This window comes from Caenorhabditis remanei, chromosome I (assembly GCF_010183535.1).
Source record: "Caenorhabditis remanei strain PX506 chromosome I, whole genome shotgun sequence".
NCBI classification, from domain to species: Eukaryota; Metazoa; Nematoda; class Chromadorea; order Rhabditida; family Rhabditidae; genus Caenorhabditis; species Caenorhabditis remanei.
Genome location: NC_071328.1, coordinates 15,891,459 through 15,913,686, shown reverse-complemented (window position 1 = coordinate 15,913,686; position 22,228 = coordinate 15,891,459). Strand labels below are relative to the sequence as shown.

Here is a 22,228-nt window from a genome sequence, read left to right as displayed (position 1 = left end):
CAACCATTTTGTGTTTCAGAATCTTCATTTTCTCTCTGCAATCTCGTTTCTGTCACCTCTTTCTTCAATTTTACACAATTTCCCTCCCCCCGTTTTGCTCATTTTCTCCGTTTTGCTCATTATCGTCCCCGTCCGTCCCCATTCTTATCCAATTACCCCCTCACACCATATGTTTCTCATTTCAGCGTCTTCTTCTTCTTTCTCAACTCGCAACGAATCGAAAATGTCCGGATGGAACGCCTACATTGACACTATGACCGCCGCCGCTCCATCGATCAAGCGTGCTGCTATTGTTGGCGCCGCCGACGGATCCGTCTGGGCTCGCACTGAGGATTCCAACATCTTCAAGGTAAGAGGGGGATTCTGGAGCTTACTGAAGACGTCAGGACTGAATCGAATGATTCTGGAGCTGACGTTGCTCAGAGGGAGAAGGCTTCTGAAGTCCTTATAATGCTTCAGAAGTACTTTGTATTGAGATAAAAGCTTTGTGTGCTCTCAGAAGAATTCTAGAGCCGATTCTGAAGTCGTCAAAGATTCTGAAGCACGATGGAGCATCCAGTAGTGAGATTGAAGCTTCAGAAGTTCCCAGAAGATTTCTGGAGCTGATGAAAGCTCGGAGATGACTTTCATTTAGACATTCTGGCGTCTGGAACCTTTTTTGATCTTCCGAAGCGAGCTGAAGACGTCACAGATCGCTTAAAATCTCCTGAAGCCATTGAAAGTGATTCAGGAGCCAGAGAGATTCTCGGCTGTTTCAGAAGACGTGAGAAACCGTTCCGACGGTTATGGAGCATTTTGGACGTTGCGAAACCAGTTCTGACGATTTTGCCGGCTCCTGATGTCTCCATCGTGCTCCAGAAGGTCATAGATACCTCGAAAATCTGAAAATAACCGGATTCTCTCTACTCGGATGGCCTAGAACCCCACTTACCTAGTCCAATTCTAGTTCTAGGATTATCTTGAGGATTCTGAGCGTTCTGGAACAGATTTTCAGGAAAATAGTTCAAATTCTATCGAAAAATCTATAATTTCCTTACCTAAATCTCATCATTTCCAGGCCACCGACGCGGAGCTCAAAACGTTCGTCGCCCTGTTCGACGACATCAACAACGTTCCATCGAAGGGAGCCGACATCGAGGGTGTGCACTACGTCGTGCCGCGCACCGAGGAGTCGTTGATCTTCGGAAAGAAGGAGAACACCGGATTCTTCGCCGTCAAAACCAAGTCGGCCGTGTTGATCGCCGTCTACGAGGGACCAAACGAGGTGGCCGCTCAAGTCCGCAAGGCTGTCGAGTCGATGCAGGCGTATCTCGCCAATGCTGGATATTAAGATGTCGCCTCATCTCTCTCTCCACACATAATTCCCCGTATTTATTATCCCATTCCTCTTCTTTTTTGAATTCATTCCCCCCCATCGTCCCGCCCACTCCATTTTTTGTTCGTCGCTCCCCCTACGAGTACAACGATGAAATTTCGGTTTTCTTCCGCGTAATCTGTCCCCTCGTTGTCCCCCTTGCACTTTTCACTTTCAGCTTTATGTATTGTATCCCCGTCTCCCCATTTTTAAGTAAAGTTTTAAGAAATTTCAGAAACTTTGCCGACTTCTAGGATACGACTTCATCTCGATGGAGCGCATTTGACTAACTTCATCTCAAAAGTGGGCGGAGCTACTGTAACATTGTCCGCCCAATGACCGAAACCGACTTGGAAGAACTATCGGGTGACCTAGAAACCCAAAATTCGGTCAGAGCACTTTCTGAACTTTTCTGGATCTCTTGACTGAAAATTCGATTTTTAAGAAACTGAATTTATCATTTTTTTAATCGCATTTCGCTAAACTTTCACCGAATTAAAAAAATATGCGATGTGTAAAAGAAGGGGGGAAAACTGAAACAAAAATAGATATAAAGGGGGAAGGGAACCGTAGGAAACATTGAAATATCTGAAATCGGGTATAAAGACGGTCGGTGGCCTAGGATCCGACAACTCGGCCACCGTTATATTTTGAGAGGGAAATTTGAATTTTCTCGATTTTCAAGTGATTTTTTATCACATTTGTCCCATAAAACCAGAAAAAATCACCAAAGTTAGCTCAATAATTTAGATTTTCAGAATTTAATTCAAAAAATCGCAATTAAATTCTAAAAATCTGACTTATTGAGCTAATTTTGACAAATTTTCGTGATTTTTCATGTTTTTCTGAGAAAAATGAGAAGAAAATCGCTAGAAAATCGATAAAAATCAATAAAATTTTGAAAATTTCCCCCAATGATGGCCGAGTTGACGGATCCTAGGCCAGCGGACCGTACCGATTTCAATAATAAATATGAATTATACAAAAAAAATTCGAAAAAATAATGCAATAAATACTAAAAATCGTCGTCTTCTTCTCGATTCCTATCGTCGTGGCGCAGTGCCAGTGGAGATGACGTGTGCACACACATCACACACTCTAACTCGCTTCTCTTCTCCGTATTTTGCGATGGGCATTGTCGTCTCGGAGCATTTGGAGCACACGTGACGACCACAATGACGGCAGTGATGTTTTCGGGATGTCAGGGAGAATTTGGAGCCACAGTCACACGTGTCACCGTCAGACCAACGGGGTTCTGATTCTAGGGATTCTGAAGGAAAATATTGAATTAGGGGGTGGTGGACATCATAGTTGTACGGAATGCCATTTTCCGAAAAACCGGAATCCGGAATCCGGAACCGGAATAAAATGTTTAATTTTCCGGAATCCGGAACCGGAATGAAAATTTTCATTTTCCGGAATCCGGAATTCGGAACCGGAATCCGGAACGGGAATGAAAATTTTCATTTTCCGGAATCCGGAACCGGAATGACGAAAAAACCCGGAATTCCGGAATTTCGGAATCCGGAATGATTCGATAAATTTGCAAGGGCAAGTCATTTTTTCGAGTTTTTTTTAATGATAAATAAAGTTTAAAACTACTTTTGAGGTTCAAAAAAAAAAAGAAGTACTATAGTTGCCTTTTAAACTCAAAATTAAAATTTTAAATTTAAACTTCAGGATTCCGAAAAAAAAATTCAAAAAACCGGAATCCGGAATCCGGAATGAAACTTTTCATTTTCCGGAATCCGGAACCGGAACCGGAATGTCAAAAAAACCCGGAATTCCGGATAACTATGATGGACATCTGGACACGCTACAGACACACAAACAGATATCAACTAGGGAGGACAGATCGCGGACATCTGGATACACAGATGAACAGATAGGTGTAAAAATGACATTTTCAGGTCTTTTTCAGACATCCGGACATCTGGGCACACAGACAGACACGCACAGAAAATTTATGGGAAGTCAGTCTGTGCGTCCTTACGTCCGGATGTCTTAATTTGGGACATCTGAACGATACAGACCTCCATATAAGGGCACCTTAAACAATTTTAAAGGCGTTTTTGACCGATTTCTGAGTGTTTTTGTCAAAAAATGGAATTTTTAATGGAAAATGACTGAAAATCGAGCTTTTTTGGCTGAAAATAACTGTATTTCGTGATTTTTAAAAGTATTTTCGCTCAGAAAATCGTACTTTTCGCGTAAAATGAGGGTTCTATGTCGAAAAAGTGTCATCTTTCGGTCTGTCGGTGCGTCCTGACGTCCGGATGTCGCAATTTGTGAAATCCGGAAGCTACAGACACTCAGACAGGTCGGGACATGTGGACTGACAGAGACACTTCAAAATTCTACAATTTTCTGACTTAAAAAGGTTTTTCGGTCTGTCTGTGTGTCGAGGTGTCCCGATATCCTTCATTTGTTTGTCTGTGTGTCTGTCTATCCAGATGTCTTCCAGGAGACACGCTACAGACACACAGATAGACACATTTCACCAAATTCCTTATCTGTCTGTGTGTCTGTGTATCCAGATGACCCGATGTCCGGATGTCAACTAGTGAGACATCTGGAGGTGTGAAATATATCATTTCAGCTCATTTCTGGCAATTTTCTATGATTTTCGACCATCCGGACGGTACAGACACACGGATGGACTACAGAATTCCAGTTTTCTGGCTGATTTCCAATGATTTGCCTATAATTTACCCAATAAACCGAGAAGGAGTTGTTTTGTGGCCGTCTCGTACGTGAACACATTCACGTCTCCATTATTTCGTTGACCCATGCAAGCACGTCGTTTCAGGAGGGATCTGCAATTGGATGATGTTGGGAAGTGCGGTACTGAAAAATCTTGTCCGAGAGGACTACACGGTGGAAAAAAATTCGCGTGGGAAAACGGCCATTTTTCTGTAATTTGACATCAGTTTTCACTATTTTTTTTCCAGTATTCTTGACCTGGAAACACCAGAAATCCTGTAAGGTTCATTGAGGCCCTGCTAGGCCGTTTCAGACAATTTCAGAGCGGTTCAGACTGGTTTTTTTGCCTAATTTCACATACGTTTTCCCAGTTTGTGAGCCAATTTTCAGCAAAAGAGCTCCTTTAGGTCTTTTCAGGCTGATTTAGGCCATTCCAGACAATTTCAATTAGTTTTCTAGCTCAGTTTCGGTCATTTTTCACCGATTTTAAGCTATTGTAAGCTATATTTCAGCTCATTTCAGGTCATTTTTCTTTTAGGCCTGTTCAGGCCATTCCAGACAATTTCTATCATTTTTCACCTATTTTCAGCTATTTTAACCCATTCTAAGCTACTTTTCATCGATTTTCAGCTATTGCTCTTCTCGGCGCTTTTAGGCTTAATTGGACCATTTTTAGCAGTTTTTGAGCGGTTTTTTGAGAATTTTCAGATATTTTCGGTCACTTTTCACGGATTTTTAACCCATTTTTCGTTTTGGCGCTATATTTTTCTTTTTGGCGCTATTAGTCCATTCAAGACGATTTCTAGCAGGTTTTCACTGGTTTTCCGCTATTTTAGGCTATTAATCACTATAATTCACCGATTTTAAGCCATTTTTCGGCGATTTTCAGCCATTTTTCCCCTTATTTTCTCACCTGCACACCCCGGCATTTCCCTGTGAGTATGCAATCATGAGTGCCGTATTTCCATCGGAATCTCGTGCATCAATGAAACTTGCAAACTGTTTTTCATTCCATTTCGATTCCTCCGTCTCCTCGTAATTCAGTATCAACTCGATGACGTCACTACTCGTCGTTCGTTTCGGCAATTTGTCGATTGTCAGTAGAGCGCAAATGTGCAGTGATGTGTAACCACTGGAATAGAGGAGTTCGGTGGGGCGCAATTACATTAGGCCACGCCCATTTTTGATGAAAATTCACTTAAATGGGCGGAGCTTGCGAGTTGTTCGGTGGGGCGCGATTGCATTAGACCAATCCCATTTTAAGCGATTTTTCATGAAAACTATGCGGCAAAACTGCAAAAATGGGCGTGACCTAATGCAATCGCGCCCCACCGAACAACACTTTCACTCGAATCGAGTTGATCGGTAGGGCGCGATTGCATCAGGCCACGCCCATTTTTTGCATTTTTGCCGCATAGTTTTCATGAAAAATCGCTTAAAATGGGCGGAGTCTAAGAGTGGTTCGGTAGGGCGCGATTGCATCAGGCCACGCCCATTTTTGCAAGAAGTGGGCGTGACTTACATCTTATTCCTCGCGTATCGATTGGTTTTCGGACTGTCCGCCACGGCACGAATACAGTCGAGTGATCCACTACGGACGGCGCATAGCATTGCTGGAAAATAAAAAATAGTGGACATCCGGATGTACGGACACACAGATTTCCAAGATTTTTCATTTTTGAGTCAAAAATGGCTCAAAATCGTTGAAAAATGTCATTTTTCGTCATTCCTGACGAATTGCAGCTGGTGGCCTAGAAAACCCAAAACTTCAAAAGTTCGGCCGCCGCTCAAAAATGTTGATTTTTTAAAACGTTTTTAAGAGGCACTATCTGTAAGAGTGAGAATGTTTGTGTTGGGTCTTGGCACAGTTGCAAAAAGTTGTTTCAATCCGAACTCTTTTTACAGCATATATACCCCTATGGTAGTGATTTACAAAAAATATGTCACCAGTCCCCTATGACGTCATCATAGGAAAATAGGACCAATAATTGACTTTTCAACCAAAAATTCACAAAAATTTCAGTTTTCCAGATAACTCTGCGAAACTTTCGGTACATGTTAGGAGTGTTTTTGACTACCCCTACACAAATTTCCAGCCCTCCAGACACCCCAGAAACCGTTTAATTAAATTTCATTTTCATGTTTTTTCAACTTTTCTCAAAAAATCCCTCTAGAAGCCATAAAATTTTAAATCGTATTCATATTTCCCGCAAAGTGTTCTATTAAATCCAATTAAAATCATCAAAAAGTAGGTGGACCATTTTGAGATATTTCGATTTTTTCAAAAATCACATAAGGGTCCCCCCTTATGTAAAAAAAATTTTCTCGAAAAATTCGAAAAAAAATTTGTTCCGAAAACAATCAGAATATTGATAACACACGTGAAATGAACCAATTCCAAGATTTTAGACCTCAGAAATCGGTTTGAGCAGATTTCGAATTTTTCTTCATCAAAATGTTTTTCCATTTTTTGAGGTTTTCATCAATAATTTGTACAGAAGCCATAAAATTTTAACTGATGCACTAAATTCCCGCAATATTTAACATACGATCCGATTAAAATCATCAGAAAACAAGTGGACCATTTTAAGATTTTTCCATTTATTTTGAAAATCACATAAGGGTCCCCCCCATGGAAAAAATTTTTATCGAAAAAATAATTCGGCATCATTTTTATGCAAAAACGTTCAAAACTTTTTTACGAATAGTTTTGAAATATTTCATCAAAGCTCTGAACGTTTTTGCATAAAAATGATGTCGAATTATTTTTTCGATAAAATTTTTTTCCATGGGGGGGACCCTTATGTGATTTCCGAAATAAATAAAAATATCTCAAAATGGTCCACTTGTTTTCTGATGATTTTAATCGGATCGTATGTTAAATATAGCGAGAATTCAGTGCAACAGTTAACATTTTATGGCTTCTGTACAAATTATTGACGAAAACGTCAAAAAATGGGAAAAAATTTTGATGAAGAAAAAAACGAAATCGGCTCAAACCAATTTCTGAGGTGTAAAATCTTGGAATTGGTTTATTTCATGTGTGTTATCAATATTCTGATTGTTTTCGGAACAATTTTTTTTTTCGAATTTTTCGTGAAAAATTTTTTTCCATAAGGGGGGACCCTTATGTGATTTTTGAAAAAATCGAAATATCTCAAAATGGTCCACCTACTTTTTGATGATTTTAATTGGATTTAATAGAACACTTTGCGGGAAATATGAATACGATTTAAAATTTTATGGCTTCTAGAGGGATTTTTTGAGAAAAGTTGAAAAAACATGAAAGTGGAAATTACTTGAACGGTTTCTGGGGTGTCTGGAGGGCTGGAAATTTGTGTAGGGGTAGTCAAAAACACTCCTAACATGTACCAAAAGTTTCGCAGAGTTATCTGGAAAACTGAAATTTTTATGAATTTTAGGGTGAAAAGTCAATTATTGGCCATATTTTCCTATGATGACGTCATAGGGGACTGGTGACATATTTTTTGTAAATCACTACCATAGGGGTATATATGCTGTAAAAAGAGTTCGGATTGAAACAACTTTTTGCAACTGTGCCAAGAGGAATCCTCATCTTACAGACAACGCCTCTTAAGTGAAAAACGACTCAAAATCGCTGAAATGTTCATTTTTTCAATGATAGGCAAGAAATCCAACAAAAAAAAAAACGAAAAAAACTAAGAAAAATCGGTGTTTTTGACCAATTTTGTGTAGTGGCCTAGAAATCCAAAAATGCAAAAGTTCGGCCACCACTGAAAATCACCGTTTTCTTGCATTTTTCAGGTTAAAAATGATGAAAACTACCATTATTCACAATTTCAGAAAAGAAATCGATAAAAAATAAGCAAAAATCAAATCTTCTGACCGATTTTTCGTTGATGGCCTAGAAACCTAAAAATGCGAAAGTTCGGCCACAGCCCAAAAGTAACAATTTTTCATCATTTTTGAGCTAAAAATGACTTAAAATCGCTAAAATGTTTATTTTTCAGTGTTTCCGACAATTTGCTCTCGGTGGCCTAGAAACCCAAAAATGCAAAAGTTCGGCCACCACTGAAAATCACCGTTTTCTTGCATTTTTCAGGTTAAAAATGATGAAAACTACCATTATTCACAATTTCAGAAAAGAAATCGATAAAAAATAAGCAAAAATCAAATCTTCTGACCGATTTTTCGTTGATGGCCTAGAAACCTAAAAATGCGAAAGTTCGGCCACAGCCCAAAAGTAACAATTTTTCATCATTTTTGAGCTAAAAATGACTTAAAATCGCTAAAATGTTTATTTTTCAGTGTTTCCGACAATTTGCTCTCGGTGGCCTAGAAACCCAAAAATGCAAAAGTTCGGCCACCGCTCGAAAATCTTGATTTTTCACCGATTTTTCACATTTTTAAGCGAAAAAAGAAGCTGAAAATCGTAACTTCCCCCATTTGAGTGGAATTAATGGTCAAAAAATCTTATTTTTCTTGATTTTTCTTCATTTTTTCAAATTTAGGACCCATCAACCCTCACCATTCTCCCCATATTCATCCTTTAAATTCGGCTCCGCCCCATTCTCCATGAGAATGCCCGCATGTTTATCATTTCGATGTTTTAATGCCTCCAGTAGTGGAGTGGTTCCATCAGAAGACGTGACATTGACGTCGTCATTCACAAGAATCAGATTTCTCAGAATCATTTCGTCACGGGCGACGGCTGCCAAATGGAGGGGTGTCTTCCCACTTCCATCGGTTATCGGACGACATGGATCCGCTTTGGCGACTGCTAGAAGGAATAGAACACTCTCAATATCATTCTGACGGATTGCTTGATGCAACAAATTCTCTCCGTTTCCATTCGTTTGGACGGCCGCGTGAGGTTGACGGGCCACGATTAGAGAGGCTATCTGCAAGAAATTAGAGCTGAAAATGACTGAAAATTTCGATTTTTTAAAGGTATTTTTGACCGATTTTCGAGTTTTTGACTGAAAAAATTGAAGTTTTAGAGGAAAATGGCAGGAATTTGTTTTCAAAATGACTGAAAATGGACAATTTTAAGGGATTTCCACCAAATTTTCGAGCGTTTTTGCTCAAAAAATTGATTTTTTTAATGGAAAATGACTTAAAATTGAGATTTTCCGGGTATTTTTGACCGGAAATTTGATTTTTTTGGAGGAAAATGACTGCGAACCGTGATAATTTGTGATTTTTAGACATTTTTGACCGATTTTCAAAAATTTTAGTTTTTGGAGTGAAAGAAAGCGAGAGACGATCAGAGAGGCTATCTGCAAGAAAAATTTGTTTTTGAGGCTGAAAATTGAGATTTTATTAATGTTTATGAAATTTTCCCCAAAAAACAGACATTTTAAGTGGAAAATGACTGAAAATTGCGATTTTTCGGGTATTTTTGCTCAAAAAATAGATTTTTTAAATGAAAAATGACTGAAAATTGAAAATTTCTGGGTGATTTTTGCTGTAAAATTCCTGAAAATCAAGAGATTTACAAGTTTTTCTCTGCAAAAAATGACTGCACTTTGTGATTTTTAGACATTTTTGACCGATTTTCAAAAATTTAGTGGCTTTTGAAGCTAAAAATGAGCTGAAAATTGACTTTTTCGGGTATTTTTGACCGATTTTCTGTCATTTTTTTTACTCGAAAAGTCAATTTTTGGGTGGAAAATCACAATAATTGAGATTTTTTGGACGATTTCTGAGAATTTTTGCTCGAAAAATCGCACTTTCGGAGTGAAAAAAAGCGGGCGACGATTAGAGAGGCTATCTGAAAATTTAAGAGACAATCTCTGACTGGCTCGAGCATAGGCCTACAGGCCATGTTACACATAAACCAAAGTGATCCGTTCCGGCTGATTTTTTGATATGTTACTACCCCAGGAATTCTAAGATTTTTATACCATACCAGATTAGGCTCCGCCCCCTTTGAACTACCTAAACGATCGATTGAAGTTGAAAAATGAAAATTTTTCTTTCGAAAGATAGGATCAAAATCTCTTCAGAAATGAATTTCCAGCCTTATTTTGTGCATTTTACAAGATAACTACTTTTTTCTAGCTCGCCTGCATCATATAGAAAAAATCACTTTTTTGAAAAAATTGTCAATTTTTTCATGTTTTTTGGATTTTTCGGCTGGTCGAAGTACTGTGGTCCGAAGCAAACTTATGATGGTAAGATACGTATTTGTGTTGGCTATCTGAAAATATAAAGACTTTCCCCAGATTCCACTGTCAAGGTGAGTTATGATCAAAAAAGTGACTAAATTTGATGCATTTCGACGTACCCCCCTCCATGGTAAAAAATGGCTGGGTGACGAAAATTAAAAATATCTCTGATTTGAGTTATTCAGAGTTAGAATAGTGCTTACACAACTTTTCAAACAATTCTAACCATGTTTCAGTGAGTTACAGACACCTCCTCCATTTTTTCGAATCAAAAAGTTTGAGCTCTCGTAACTTTCCTAATTCTGACTTAAAATCTTAGAAACTTCTGGAAAACAGTGAAATATACTTCAAAAACGCAAGTGAATAGTTAAAAGTTGATTACAAAAAAGAATGCTGCCATTTCATACCCTAGAATACCTCCCTATCGTAGACACATGAAGCTATCATATATGATATGAAACGAAAGTTGAACAAAACGACAAAACTTGACATTTATTCATTCATTTGCGTTTTTGAAGTATATTTCACCGTTTTCCAGAAGTTTCTAAGATTTTAAGTCAGAATTAGGAAAGTTACGAGAGCTCAAACTTTTTGATTCGAAAAAATGGAGGAGGTGTCTGTAACTCGCTGAAACATGGCCAGAATTGTCTGAAAAGTTGTGTGAGCATCATTTTAGCTCTGAATAACTCAAATCAGAGATATTTTTAATTTTCGTCACCCAGCCATTTTTTACCATGGAGGGGGGTACGTCGAAATGCATCAAATTTAGTCACTTTTTTGATCATAACTCACCTTGACAGTGGAATCTGGGGAAAGTCTTTATATTTTCAGAAAGCTAACACAAATACGTATTCAATCATCACAAATTTGCTTCGGACCACAGTACTTCGACCTGCCGAAAAATCCAAAAAACATGAAAAAATTGACAATTTTTACAAAAAAGTGATTTTTTCTATATGATGCAGGAGAGCTAGAAAAAATAGTTTATCTTATAAAATGCACAAAATAAGGCTGGCAATTCATTTCTGAAAGAATTTTGATCCTATCTTTCGAAAGAAAAATTTTCATTTTTCAACTTCAATCGATCGTTTCGGTAGGTCAAAGGGGGCGGAGCCTAATCTGGTATGGTATAAAATTCTTGGAATTCCTAGAGTACTAACATATCAAAAAATCAGCCGGAACGGATCACTTTGGTTTATGTGTAACATGGCCTGTAGGCCTATGCTCGAGCCAGTCAGAGATTGTCTCTTAAGTGGGTTTTGGAGCTGAAAATCACTGAAAATTGAAATTTTTCGGGTATTTTTGACCATTTTTCGAGTTTTTGACTGAAAACCAGGGTTGGGAAATTCCGGGCCGGGCCGGGCCGACTGAGAAATTTTCTTCGGCCCGTTCGGCCCGGTCGGCCCGGCTCCTGTAGAAATTTGAAATTTTTTGAAAAAAGTTTCAGTTTTTTTTTGCAAAAAGTCGAATTTTCGACTATGTTTCGGAATATCGATAAAAAACTGAAGTGTACGAGAATTTTGGAGCATTTTGATCATTTTTTAATGAAAATTTCGAAAAAAAAATATGTGAAAAAAATGAGCACATTTTTTGAATCCGGGCCGACCGGGCCGACCGGGCCGGGCCGGCAAAAAATTTCTGTCAGCCCGGCCGGGCCAGCCCGGAATTTCCCAACCCTGCTGAAAACATTGAGTTTTTGAATGGAAAATGACTGAAAATTGCGATTTTTAGGGTATTTTTGCCCAAAAAATTGACTTTTTGAGTGGAAAATGACATAAAATTGTGTTTTTTCGCGACTTTTTTGTTGAAATATCGAATTTTTCGAGTGAAAAATGATCGTAAATCGATAGATTTAACAGTTTTTTCAGCTAAAAATGACTGTAATTTGTGATTTTAGGTGATATTTGCTGAAAAATTGATAGATTCAGAGCTTTAAATGACTGAAAATTGAGATTTTGTGGGTATTTTTGACCGATTTTCAGTCATTTCCCATTCAAAAATTGAATTTTTGAGCGTAAAATCTAAAAAAAAAAATCGAGAGATTTAACAGGTTTTCCCGGCTGAAAATGACTGAAAGTTGATATTTTTCAGAGTTTTTCTGAAAATAGACAATTTTAAGCGATTTTCACCAAATTTTCGAGCGTTTTCTCCCAAAAAATTGACTTTGTGAGTAGAAAATGACTGAAAATCAAGATATTTGGGTATTTTCCATCGATTTCAGTCATTTTTGGGTGATATTTGCACAAAAATCGTAATTTTGGCGTTAAATGAAAGTTTTTGCTCGAAAAATGGTATTTTATAGTCTATCTGTGTGTCTGTCTATCCAGATGACCGGGAAATGCAACGTTTGGTGACTTTAGAAAGAAAAATATCTAAAATTTGTGATTTTCAGACGAAAATATATAGAAAATCGGGATTTTTAGCTCAAAAACCTATTTTCATGTCAAAATGTACAAGCACCGCCCCTTATTATCAACGAAGGTAGGCGTGGCCTCATCTGTGTGTCTGTTTGTCCAGATGTCTGCCCATCTCTTTCCTTTAATTACCTGATGATCTTTCACAGCCATCGATTGTGATAGAATAGTTTGTCCGAATTTATCACGAATCGGAATGAATTCCACATTTTCCGCTTCAAGGAGAATCTGAAAACAGCAATTTTTGACCAAAAATCAGTGAAAAATATGGCTGAAACGCTGAAAAATGAGAACTTTCAGTAATTTTTGACCAAAAAACTGGGAAAAAACACTTTTGCATTTTTGGATTTCTAGGCCACCACTCAAAAACGGTCAAAAAACACCGTTTTGATAATTTTTCTGGGATTTTTTTTGGATTTTCAGCCAAATTTTCTCAAAAAAAGTTCATCATTCTCATTTTTAGCCTAAAATGAGTAAAAAACCTGATTTTCGAGTGGTGGCCGAACTTTTGCATTTTTGGATTTCTAGGCCACCGAGAGTAAATTGTCAGAAACTCTGAAAAACAAGATTTTTCAGCGATTTTGAACCATTTTTCCTTCAAAAATGATAAGAAACCGTTACTTTTGAGCGGTGGCCGAACTTTCGCAGTTTTGGTTTTCTAGGCCACCGGTCAAAATCGGTCAAAAAACAATGGTTTTGCGCATTTTTCTTGGATTTTTTTGGATTTCTAGCTCATTTTCCGCCGAAAAAGTTCATTTCTAGCTTATAAATCGGTAAAAAGACAAGATTTTCAAGTGGTGGCCGAACTTTTGCAATTTCGGGTTTCTAGGCCACCACTCAAAATCTGTCAAAAATCACAGTTTTTTCGTGTTTTTCATCGATTTTTCCGGATTTTCAGCTCATTTCCTATCAGAAATCGCCTATTTTCAAGATTTCTCACCTTGACCCCATCGACATTCTGTTCCCTAACCCCAATATGAGCGGGTGTTCTTCCATCCGTATCGACAGCCGACAAATCCGCCCCCTTATCTCTCAAAGCCATTAAAATCTCATTTTGAGCCCACGAAATGGCCATATGACACGGTGTGAATAGATCGTCGTCCGATGGGTTACTGTATTCCCTACGGGCGTTCACATCCGCCCCGTTCTCTATCAAAAACACCGCTCCTTGCTGATCGCCGTCATCGATTAGACGGTGGAGAAGGGTTTGTCGAGTAGACCAGTTGGTAGACTGAAAATTACAGAAATTAGGTAGGTGGCCTAGGAAAAAGTTAGGCCATGGGAGAGAAATCCAAAAATATTGGATACTTGGGTGTAAAAATGACGAATTTCAGTCTTTTTCGCTGAAAAACCTCAAAATTTGAAAATTTTGAACGGTGGCCGAACTTTTGCATTTTTGGATTTCTAGGCCACCACTGAAAAATTTGGCTGAAACGCAGAAATATGATAGTTTTCAGCGATTTCGAGCAATTTTTCACACAAAAATGATGAAAAATAATAATTTTCAAGTGGTGGCCTAACTTTCGCATATTTTGGTTTTCTAGGCCACCAGATGAAAATCGTCAGAAATGGTGAAAAATGAGAATTTTTAGCTGTTATGAGCCATTTTTCACCTTAAAAACATGGAAAAAACAACATTTTGAGCGGTGACCTAACTTTCGCATTTTTGGATTTCTAGGCCACCAACGAAAAATCGGTCAAAAATCTTGATTTTTGCTTATTTTTCATCGATTTTCTTCGGAAATGATGAATAATGGCAGTTTTCTTCATTTTTAACCTGAAAAACGTGAAAAATCAACATTTTTGAGCGGTGACCTAACTTTCGCATTTTTAGGTTTTCTAGGCCAGCCGGTGAAATTTGTCACAAATAATGAAAAATGAGAGTTTTCAGCGATTTAAAGTAATTTTTCTCTCAAAAATTATGAAAAATAATCATTTTTCAGCGGTGGCCGAACTTTCGCATTTTTTGGTTTTCTAGGCCACCGAGTGGAAGTAGTCGGGAAACGCTGAAGATGAGAATTTCCAGCGATTTAAAGTAATTTTTCACTCAAAAACGCGAAAAATCGTTATTTTTCAGCGGTGGCCTAACTTTTGCATAAATTAGGCCATCGGAGAAAAGTTAGGCCAGTCTATGTTTCTTCGTGGCCTAACCAGTTTTTTGGATTTCTAGGCCATCAAATAATACGTGGCCTAACTTCAGAGAAAGTTCGGCCATCAAACGCTGAAAATGATGGCCTAGCTTTCCAAGAATTGGGATTCTAGGCCACCAGGCTCAATTTCATCCGTTTTTCGTGATTTTTTTCACTTTTTTCGTGATTTTTTCACTATTTTTCCATAGAAATGGCCTAGAATTCTCCCTACCTCATCCCCCTCTTCCATGACGTCTCCACTCGTGTTCAGTGTCACTTTCGACTCCAAATCGCATCCGAAATTCACCAAAACCGCGGCCACATCCAATTTGTGTTGACTGAGTGCCGCATGGATCAGAGTGTACCCTGTGGAACAACGGGAATTCAGTTTACATCCATTCGAAATGAACGAGCGAACTGTGTTGAGGAGACCACGTTCACACGCCGATTCTAGATACGATTTTCCATGGATTCGACTGAAAATTATTGAAAATTTGCAGTTTTTAGTAGGAAAATGAGCTGAAAATCATGAAAATAATTGAAAATCGACGAAAAATGAGCAAAAATGGTGATTTCAGACCATTTTTTGGTTGGTGGCCTAGAAAACCAAAAATGCTAAAGTTCGGCCACCACCAGAAAACGGGTTTTCGAACTGTTATTAGGCTGAACATGAACGTTTTTTGAAAAAAAATTGCTAAAAATCCAAAAATTTGGAGAATTCCGACCGGTGGCCTAGAAAACCAAAAATGCAAAAGTTCGGCCACCACTCAAAAATAACGATTTTTCATCATTTTTGAGTGAAAAATTGCTCAAAATCTTCGAAAATTCTCATTTTTCAGCGTTTTAGGCACTTTTCCGGCAGGTGGCCTAGAAAACCAAAAATGCAATAGTTCGGCCACCGCTCAAAATCTTGTTTTTTTCAATGATTTTTGGTGGAAAATCGGTGAGAACTGTCATTCTGCCACTTTTTAGTGGGAAAATTAGCTAAAAATCAAGAAAATCAACGAAAAGTGAGCCTAGAAAACCAAAAATGCAAAAGTTCGGCCATCACTCAAAAGTAACGATTTTTCAACATTTTTCAGTGGAAAACGGCTGAAAATCGCTTAAAATTCTCATTTTTCACGATTTCTGACAACTTTTGGTTGGTGGCCTAAAAATCCAAAAATGCAAAAGTTCGGCCACCACTCAAAAATGTTGAAAAACACCGTTTTTTGCCAGTTTCTTCCAGTTTTTTCGCTAAAAAATGATTAAAAACAGAAATTTTCCCCCGATGGCCTAGAAATCCACCTAGTCCCCCGAAACTCACTCCTCATTCTTCGCTCTCGCATCATTTTCGATAAGGAACACACCAATTTCATCGTCATCCGATACGATCGCTTTCGATAGGAGGCTCCGCCCATTTTTGTCATGCGAATTCACGTCGGCACCGCCTGGAAAGAGGTGGAAGAGTTTTGGTGGCCTAGGAATCCGAAAATTGGGATTCTAGGCCATCACTCTAAAAAAGGCCTAAAAAACCGTTTTTGGAAGGGATTCCTAGGCCACCAGCGATTTTTCACTCAAAAATTATGAAAAACGGTGATTTTTTAGCGGTGGCCTAACTTTTTTAAGGAATTTCTAGGCCACCGGCCGGAATTCACTAAATTTCTGGATTTCTAGCTAATTTTCCTCAGAACAGTTCATTTCCAGCTTAAAAAGAGTTCAAAAACGCGTTTTTCTGGTGGTGGCCGAACTTTTGCATTTTTGGTTTTCTAGGCCATCAACTAAAAATCGGTCAAAATTCACTATTTTTTATCATTTCTCCTCACATAAAAATCTAGGACACTAAAGTTCTTGGTAGGTGGCCTAGGATTCCCAAAAAATGGCCTAAAAAACTCAACATTTGGGTTTCTAGGCCACCAATCCTAATTCGCTTTCCTGATGGCCTAGAAACCCCATTTTTCTTCCAAATGGCCTAGTTTTTTCAGCTAAGAAGATTCGGATCTCAACAATTGGGATTTTAGGCCATTTTGAAGGTAGTGGCCTAGAATCCCAAAAAATTGGATTTCTAGGCCATCACTCAAAATTGCTCAAAAATGGCCTAGAAACCCTGATTTTTCTTTCTGGTGGCCTAGTTTTCGCCGCTTAAAAAGGTAGGCCACTCTATTGGTAGCCTAGAACCCGAAAATTTGGATTTCTCTTCCACCACAGTATCTCGGCTCCTTGTTGACCTAGAAACCCCATTCTTCTTCCGCATGGCCTAGAAAAACCTCGGCCATACCTTTAATACAAATCCTGGCCGTCTTCAAATCCCTCCTCTCGACGGCAATATCCAACGCCGTCCTATCCTCCGAATCCCTTGTCCACCGTAACCCACCCCTCCTCGCCTCCACAATCCGACTCATAATCTCCGTGGCGCCCGTCTCGGCCGCCACGTGGCACGCCGTCTTCCCCTCAGAATCCGCCACGTGGCAATCGACACCAGCGGCGAGGAGAGCCTCAACGCCTACAGTATCCCGACGAGAGACAATTTCATTGAGAAACGGTACACGGTTACTGTAGATTCGGAAGTCCACTTGAGACCCATTTTGGATTAAAAGTTCTGAAATTCGACGATTCGGAGCGTCGGATATCAGAAGACATGTGGAGAGAGCTGTGTGGCCTTCTGAAGTCGCCACGTCGAGGTGGACACCGCTTCGGATGAGTGATTCGCAGATGAGGTGGTTGTTTGAGATGACGGCACACATTAGGGGTGTTCTGGAAGAGGAAAATAAATTGTGGCCTAGAAAACTCAAAATTTGGAATTCTAGGCCACCATCTGATTGGTGGTCTAGAAAACCGCACATTTGGAATTCTAGGCCATGAACTTGCTTGTGGCCTAGAAAACTCAAAATTTGGAGTTCTAGGCCACCAGCAAGTTGATGTTTTTGACCGATTTTGATGGTGGCCTAGAAAACCAAAATATCGAAAGTTCGGCCACCGCTCAAAAGTTACGATTTATCATCACTGTTGAGTGAAAAATAACTCAAAATCACTAAAAATTCTAATTTTTGCAGCGTTCCCGACAATTTCCCAACCGGTGGCCTAGAAAACCAAATAATGCAAAAGTTCGGCCGCCAGTTGAAAATTCCCGTTTTTTTCAGTTGTTTCGTTAAAAAAAAAGGCTTAAAAATAGCAATGCTTTACCCGGATGGCCTAGAAAACTCAAAATGTGGAATTCTAGGCCATCAACCTGTTGGTGGCCTAGAAAACCACACATTTGGGATTCTTGGCCACCAATTATATGAAATTCTTTTTTTTTCAGTTGGAAGAGATGCAAAATACTATCCTGAATCTTTTCCATTCAAAATTAGCTCAAAAATTTGAATTTTCAGCAAGTTATAGCAAAAGTTCACTGGAGCGCATTTGCATCGAAAAAAAAATCAAATTTTGGTTTTTTGACCACTATACTTTGAAACTAGCGATTTCAAACCATTTCCAATATAACTTAGCTCGAAAAACCGACTTTCCAGTGAGTTATAGCAAAAGTTCACTGGAGCGCACTTGCATCGAAATATGGAAATTTTGGGATTTTTTTACTCCTAAACTCTAAAAATAGCAAATTTAAATTGTTTCCAACCAAAATTAGCTCAATACCTTTTATTTCCAGGGAGTTAAAGCAAAAGTCCAGTAGAGCGCACTTGCATCAAATAATTCGAAAACCGATTTTTCGACTACTATACCCTAAAACTATCAATTTTAAACCATTTCCAGCAAAAATTAGCTCGAAAAATCGACTTTTCAGTGAGTTACGCTCGTTTTTCCGGTAAAATTGATGGCCTAGCTTTTCCTCTTCCACTCCAATTACCTCTCCTCCGCATCGACCTTATTCAAATCCAGTTTCTCCTTATTCTCCTCAATCCATTTTCCCACTTGATCGGAATGAATCCGCGTGGCGACGTGGACGACGTTATAGTCCCCAGGTGATTGACAAATTCTCGCGTCCGCTCCGTTTTTCAGAAGAAAATCCATGGCCGAGTAGTTTTCTGAAATTTCGAATGGTGGCCTAGGAATCCAAAACTAGGCCACAGTTGAAAAAACGAGAAAAAATGACGAAAAACGGTCGATTTTGAGCCATTTTTGACCATTTTCCGCCCGTGGCCTAACTTTCCCCACTTGAGATTTCTAGGCCATCCTCACCTTTCCTACACATTCTCATCAGAATCGTCTCTCCTCTCTCCTTATCCTTCACATTCACATTGGCCTTCTTCTCTATGAGTTGTTCAGCGATTAGACGCGCTTTTTCGTCTGAAACTATGCAATTTTTGAGAAAAGTTCGGTGGAGCGCACTTGCATCAGAAATTTTTGAAACTTAATTTTTTCCTGGAATAGATGGAAATGACGATTCTGAGTCTTTTCCGTTTAAAATAATCAATTTATCTTCAATTTTCAGTGAGTTACAGCAAAAGTCCAGTAGAGCGCACTTGCATCGAAAAACTTAAATTTCGGTTTTTTGATCACCATACTTTGAAAACAGCGATTGTGAACTTTTTGCAACATAATTGAGCTCAAAAAATCAAATCTTGAGCGAGAATTGCGAAAAGTTCGGTGGAGCGCACTTGCAACAAATTTTAATGCAATTAATTTTTTTACGTCTAAACGCTGAAAATAGCAATTTTGAACTATTTCCAACAAAAATTAGCTCAAAATCTTCAATATTCAGCGAGTTACAGCAAAAAGTCCAGTGGAGCGCACTTGCATAAAAAAATTCAAAAACCGGATTTTCGACCCCTATACCTTAAAACTATCAATTTTAAACCATTTCCAGGAAGAATTAGCTCAAAATCTTCAGTATTCAGCGAGTTACAGCAAAAGTCCAGTGGAGCGCACTTGCATCAAAAATTCAAAAACCGGTTTTTCGACTACTATACTTTAAAACTATCAATTTAAAACCATTTCCAGCAAGAATCAGCTCAAAAAACCGACTTTTCAGTGGGTTACACCAATTTTTCCTTTAAAAGTCCAATAGAGCGCACTTACGACTCGAGCAAAGTGCGTGTTCCAGAGCGGTCGCCCCCTCCGCGTCCATCTCATTCAGACAATCGGGAATTCGTTCAGAATTCTGCATAAAATACAGAAAAAGGACGTCTTCCCGACCGATCGATACGATACTGTGAAGCACGTTTTTGGTGTTTCTGAAATTATTTTTTTGAAAAAATTTTCCCGCCAAAAATTTTTGTGTTCTACCCATCAATCAATCGATACAACAGCGGCGCGGTCATTTTTGCAAAGTGGGCGGGGCCTAGTTGGGGCCACGAAGAGGCGATCATTGTGCCGCATACTGTAGAAAGTGGGCGGAGCTGTTGTTTTTCGGCGAATTCGTAGATTTGAATGCAATTATCCACGTGGAGACGGGCGCCCAGTTGTTGGACACATCTGGAAGATAATTAGGGTAATTAGTAATTAAATTTTGTCATAACTCGCTCAGTTTTGAAGATATCGCCTTGGTTTTACCTGGAATCAACTTAAAATCACTCAAATTATAACTGAAGGTCAAAAAATCGCAAAATAAAAAATTTGATGCAAGTGCGCTCTACTGAACTTTTTTATAACTCGCTTAGTTTTGGAGATATCGCCTGGGTTTTAACCGTAATCGGCTTAAAATCGCTCATTCTATACGTGTAGATTAAAAAAAACGCAAAACTAAAAATTTGACGCAAAGGCGCTCCACCGAACTTTTGTCATAACTCGCCCATTTCTGAAATTTCCGGAGTTATTTCTGATGAAATCGACTAGAAATCACTCAGCCTTTCCGTGTAGACCAAAAAATCGTAAAACTAAAATTATGATGCAAATGCGCTCCACCGAACTTTCGTCATAACTCGCTGAGAATTTGACATTACGCCCTGATTTCAATTGGAATCGACTAGAAATAATTCATTCCATATGCGTAAATAAAAAAAACGCACAACTAAAATTTTGATGCAATTACGCTCCACTGCGTTTTCGCTATAACTCGCTCAGAATTCAATATTTTGCGTTAATTTTGCTAGCAATCGACTAGAAATCACTCATTCTCTAGGTTTAGGTCAAAAATCTCAAATTTTCAAACTCTGTTGCAAATGCGCTCTACCGCATTTTCGTCATAACTCGCTCATTTTTCGATTTTTTTCAAATTTTTTCGACTAAAATGTAGTACACTGCCTTGTTAACTTTATGCCCGCTCTACCGAACACTCACACATTCTTCAACTGTTCCAACCGAAAATGAGCGGCCGTTTCGCACACTCTGAGCAACTTCTCATCGCTCATCGTTTTCATTTCAATTTGATCCGTATAAATCCATCGAATCGCCGTCTGGAATGCATCCAAATCGACGACGTCTTCTGAAATCTCCTGAATCTGTCCAGTGACGTCATCATCCAATTTCCAGTAGTCGGTACGGGCGGTCAACACGAATTTGTGGGCGGGGATTACGGTTACGGTGGATTCAGAAGGCGTTGACGACGATGACGATGAGATTCTGAATGTGACGTCACTGAATTTTGGTTTCTGGAGGAGAGAAGACGTCAGATTCAGAAGACGTCCCGGGAAAGTGTCTTCTGATTCTGATGACGTCGCAGCACGCTCCAAATCGTATTTTCGACGCAATTCCAGGTATTCAGACTGCAAAAAATGGAATTTTTTGGTGAAAATCGCATTTTTTGTGCTGAAAAATGAGTTTTCGGTGAAAAAAATGGGGATTTTAAGGCAAAAAATTGCTTTTTGACCGGAAAAATTTACATTTTCCGGCTGAAAAATGCAATTTTTGTGACATTTTTCTGTGAAAAACGCATTTTTCTCGCCGAAAAATGAATATTTTATGAAGAAAAATACGAATTTTGCAGGAAAATCGTGATTTTTTGGCTGAAAATTACGGTTTCTACATTAAAAATTGGGTTTTCGCCGAGAAAACTACTTTAGTTCGCGAAAATCGTATTTTTTGGCTTAAAATTGAATTTTTTGGAATAAATTGATCGATTTTGGGCTGAAAAATGAGGTTTTCGGCTTGAAAATGGGTTATTTGACTGGAATCGATGATTTTAGGCTGAAAATAGTTTTCAAAAACCCGATTTTCGAGCTAAAAATGTGGTTTTTAACGGTTTTTATCGAGTTTTTTTCAGTGGAAAACGAGGTTTTTGAATTCAAAATTGTCAAAAACTGCTTTTTATGTGGAAACCCCGTTTTTTGCAGAAAATTAAAGATTTCTACTCAAAAAAACGAGGTTCTCTTGCTGAAAACTATCGAAAATTTAGGAATTCCAGCTGAAAATCGATTTTTCAGCCAAGAAAATAATCGAAAAATTTAATATTTGTCGATTTTTTTTTGTTTTTTTTCTCAATTTTTCAATATTTTCACCTACCTGAAGAGCACTAAACTGTTCTTTCAGAATATCCAAATAATTCGGTTCCTTCTCCTTGCTACCCATCTGGAATTTCCTGAAAATTTTCAAAAAATCGCATTTTTCTTTCAAAAAAATAGA

General features: G+C 38.5%; 2 protein-coding genes across 2 annotated transcripts; one reads left to right on the top strand and one right to left on the bottom strand.

The window, feature by feature from the left end:
- Nucleotides 1-223: 223 nt before the first annotated feature.
- GCK72_003376 (uncharacterized protein) lies at nucleotides 224-1,330 on the top strand (the record flags this gene model as incomplete). The annotated part of the gene is made up of 2 exons (XM_003094629.2): nucleotides 224-349; nucleotides 1,058-1,330. The coding sequence occupies 2 exons, from the start codon at nucleotides 224-226 to the stop codon at nucleotides 1,328-1,330; spliced, it is 399 nt and encodes a 132-aa protein (XP_003094677.1).
- A 1,067-nt stretch (nucleotides 1,331-2,397) lies between these two features.
- GCK72_003375 (uncharacterized protein) lies at nucleotides 2,398-22,174 on the bottom strand (the record flags this gene model as incomplete). Its single annotated transcript, XM_053724014.1, has 17 exons — nucleotides 2,398-2,624; nucleotides 4,067-4,170; nucleotides 4,971-5,189; nucleotides 5,580-5,670; nucleotides 8,568-8,956; nucleotides 9,772-9,812; nucleotides 12,756-12,851; nucleotides 13,564-13,854; nucleotides 14,985-15,228; nucleotides 16,059-16,182; nucleotides 17,010-17,485; nucleotides 18,576-18,753; nucleotides 18,908-19,015; nucleotides 19,748-19,902; nucleotides 19,955-20,143; nucleotides 20,948-21,372; nucleotides 22,109-22,174. 17 exons carry the CDS (start codon nucleotides 22,172-22,174, stop codon nucleotides 2,398-2,400), a joined length of 3,423 nt encoding a protein of 1,140 aa, XP_053592659.1.
- Nucleotides 22,175-22,228: the final 54 nt, after the last annotated feature.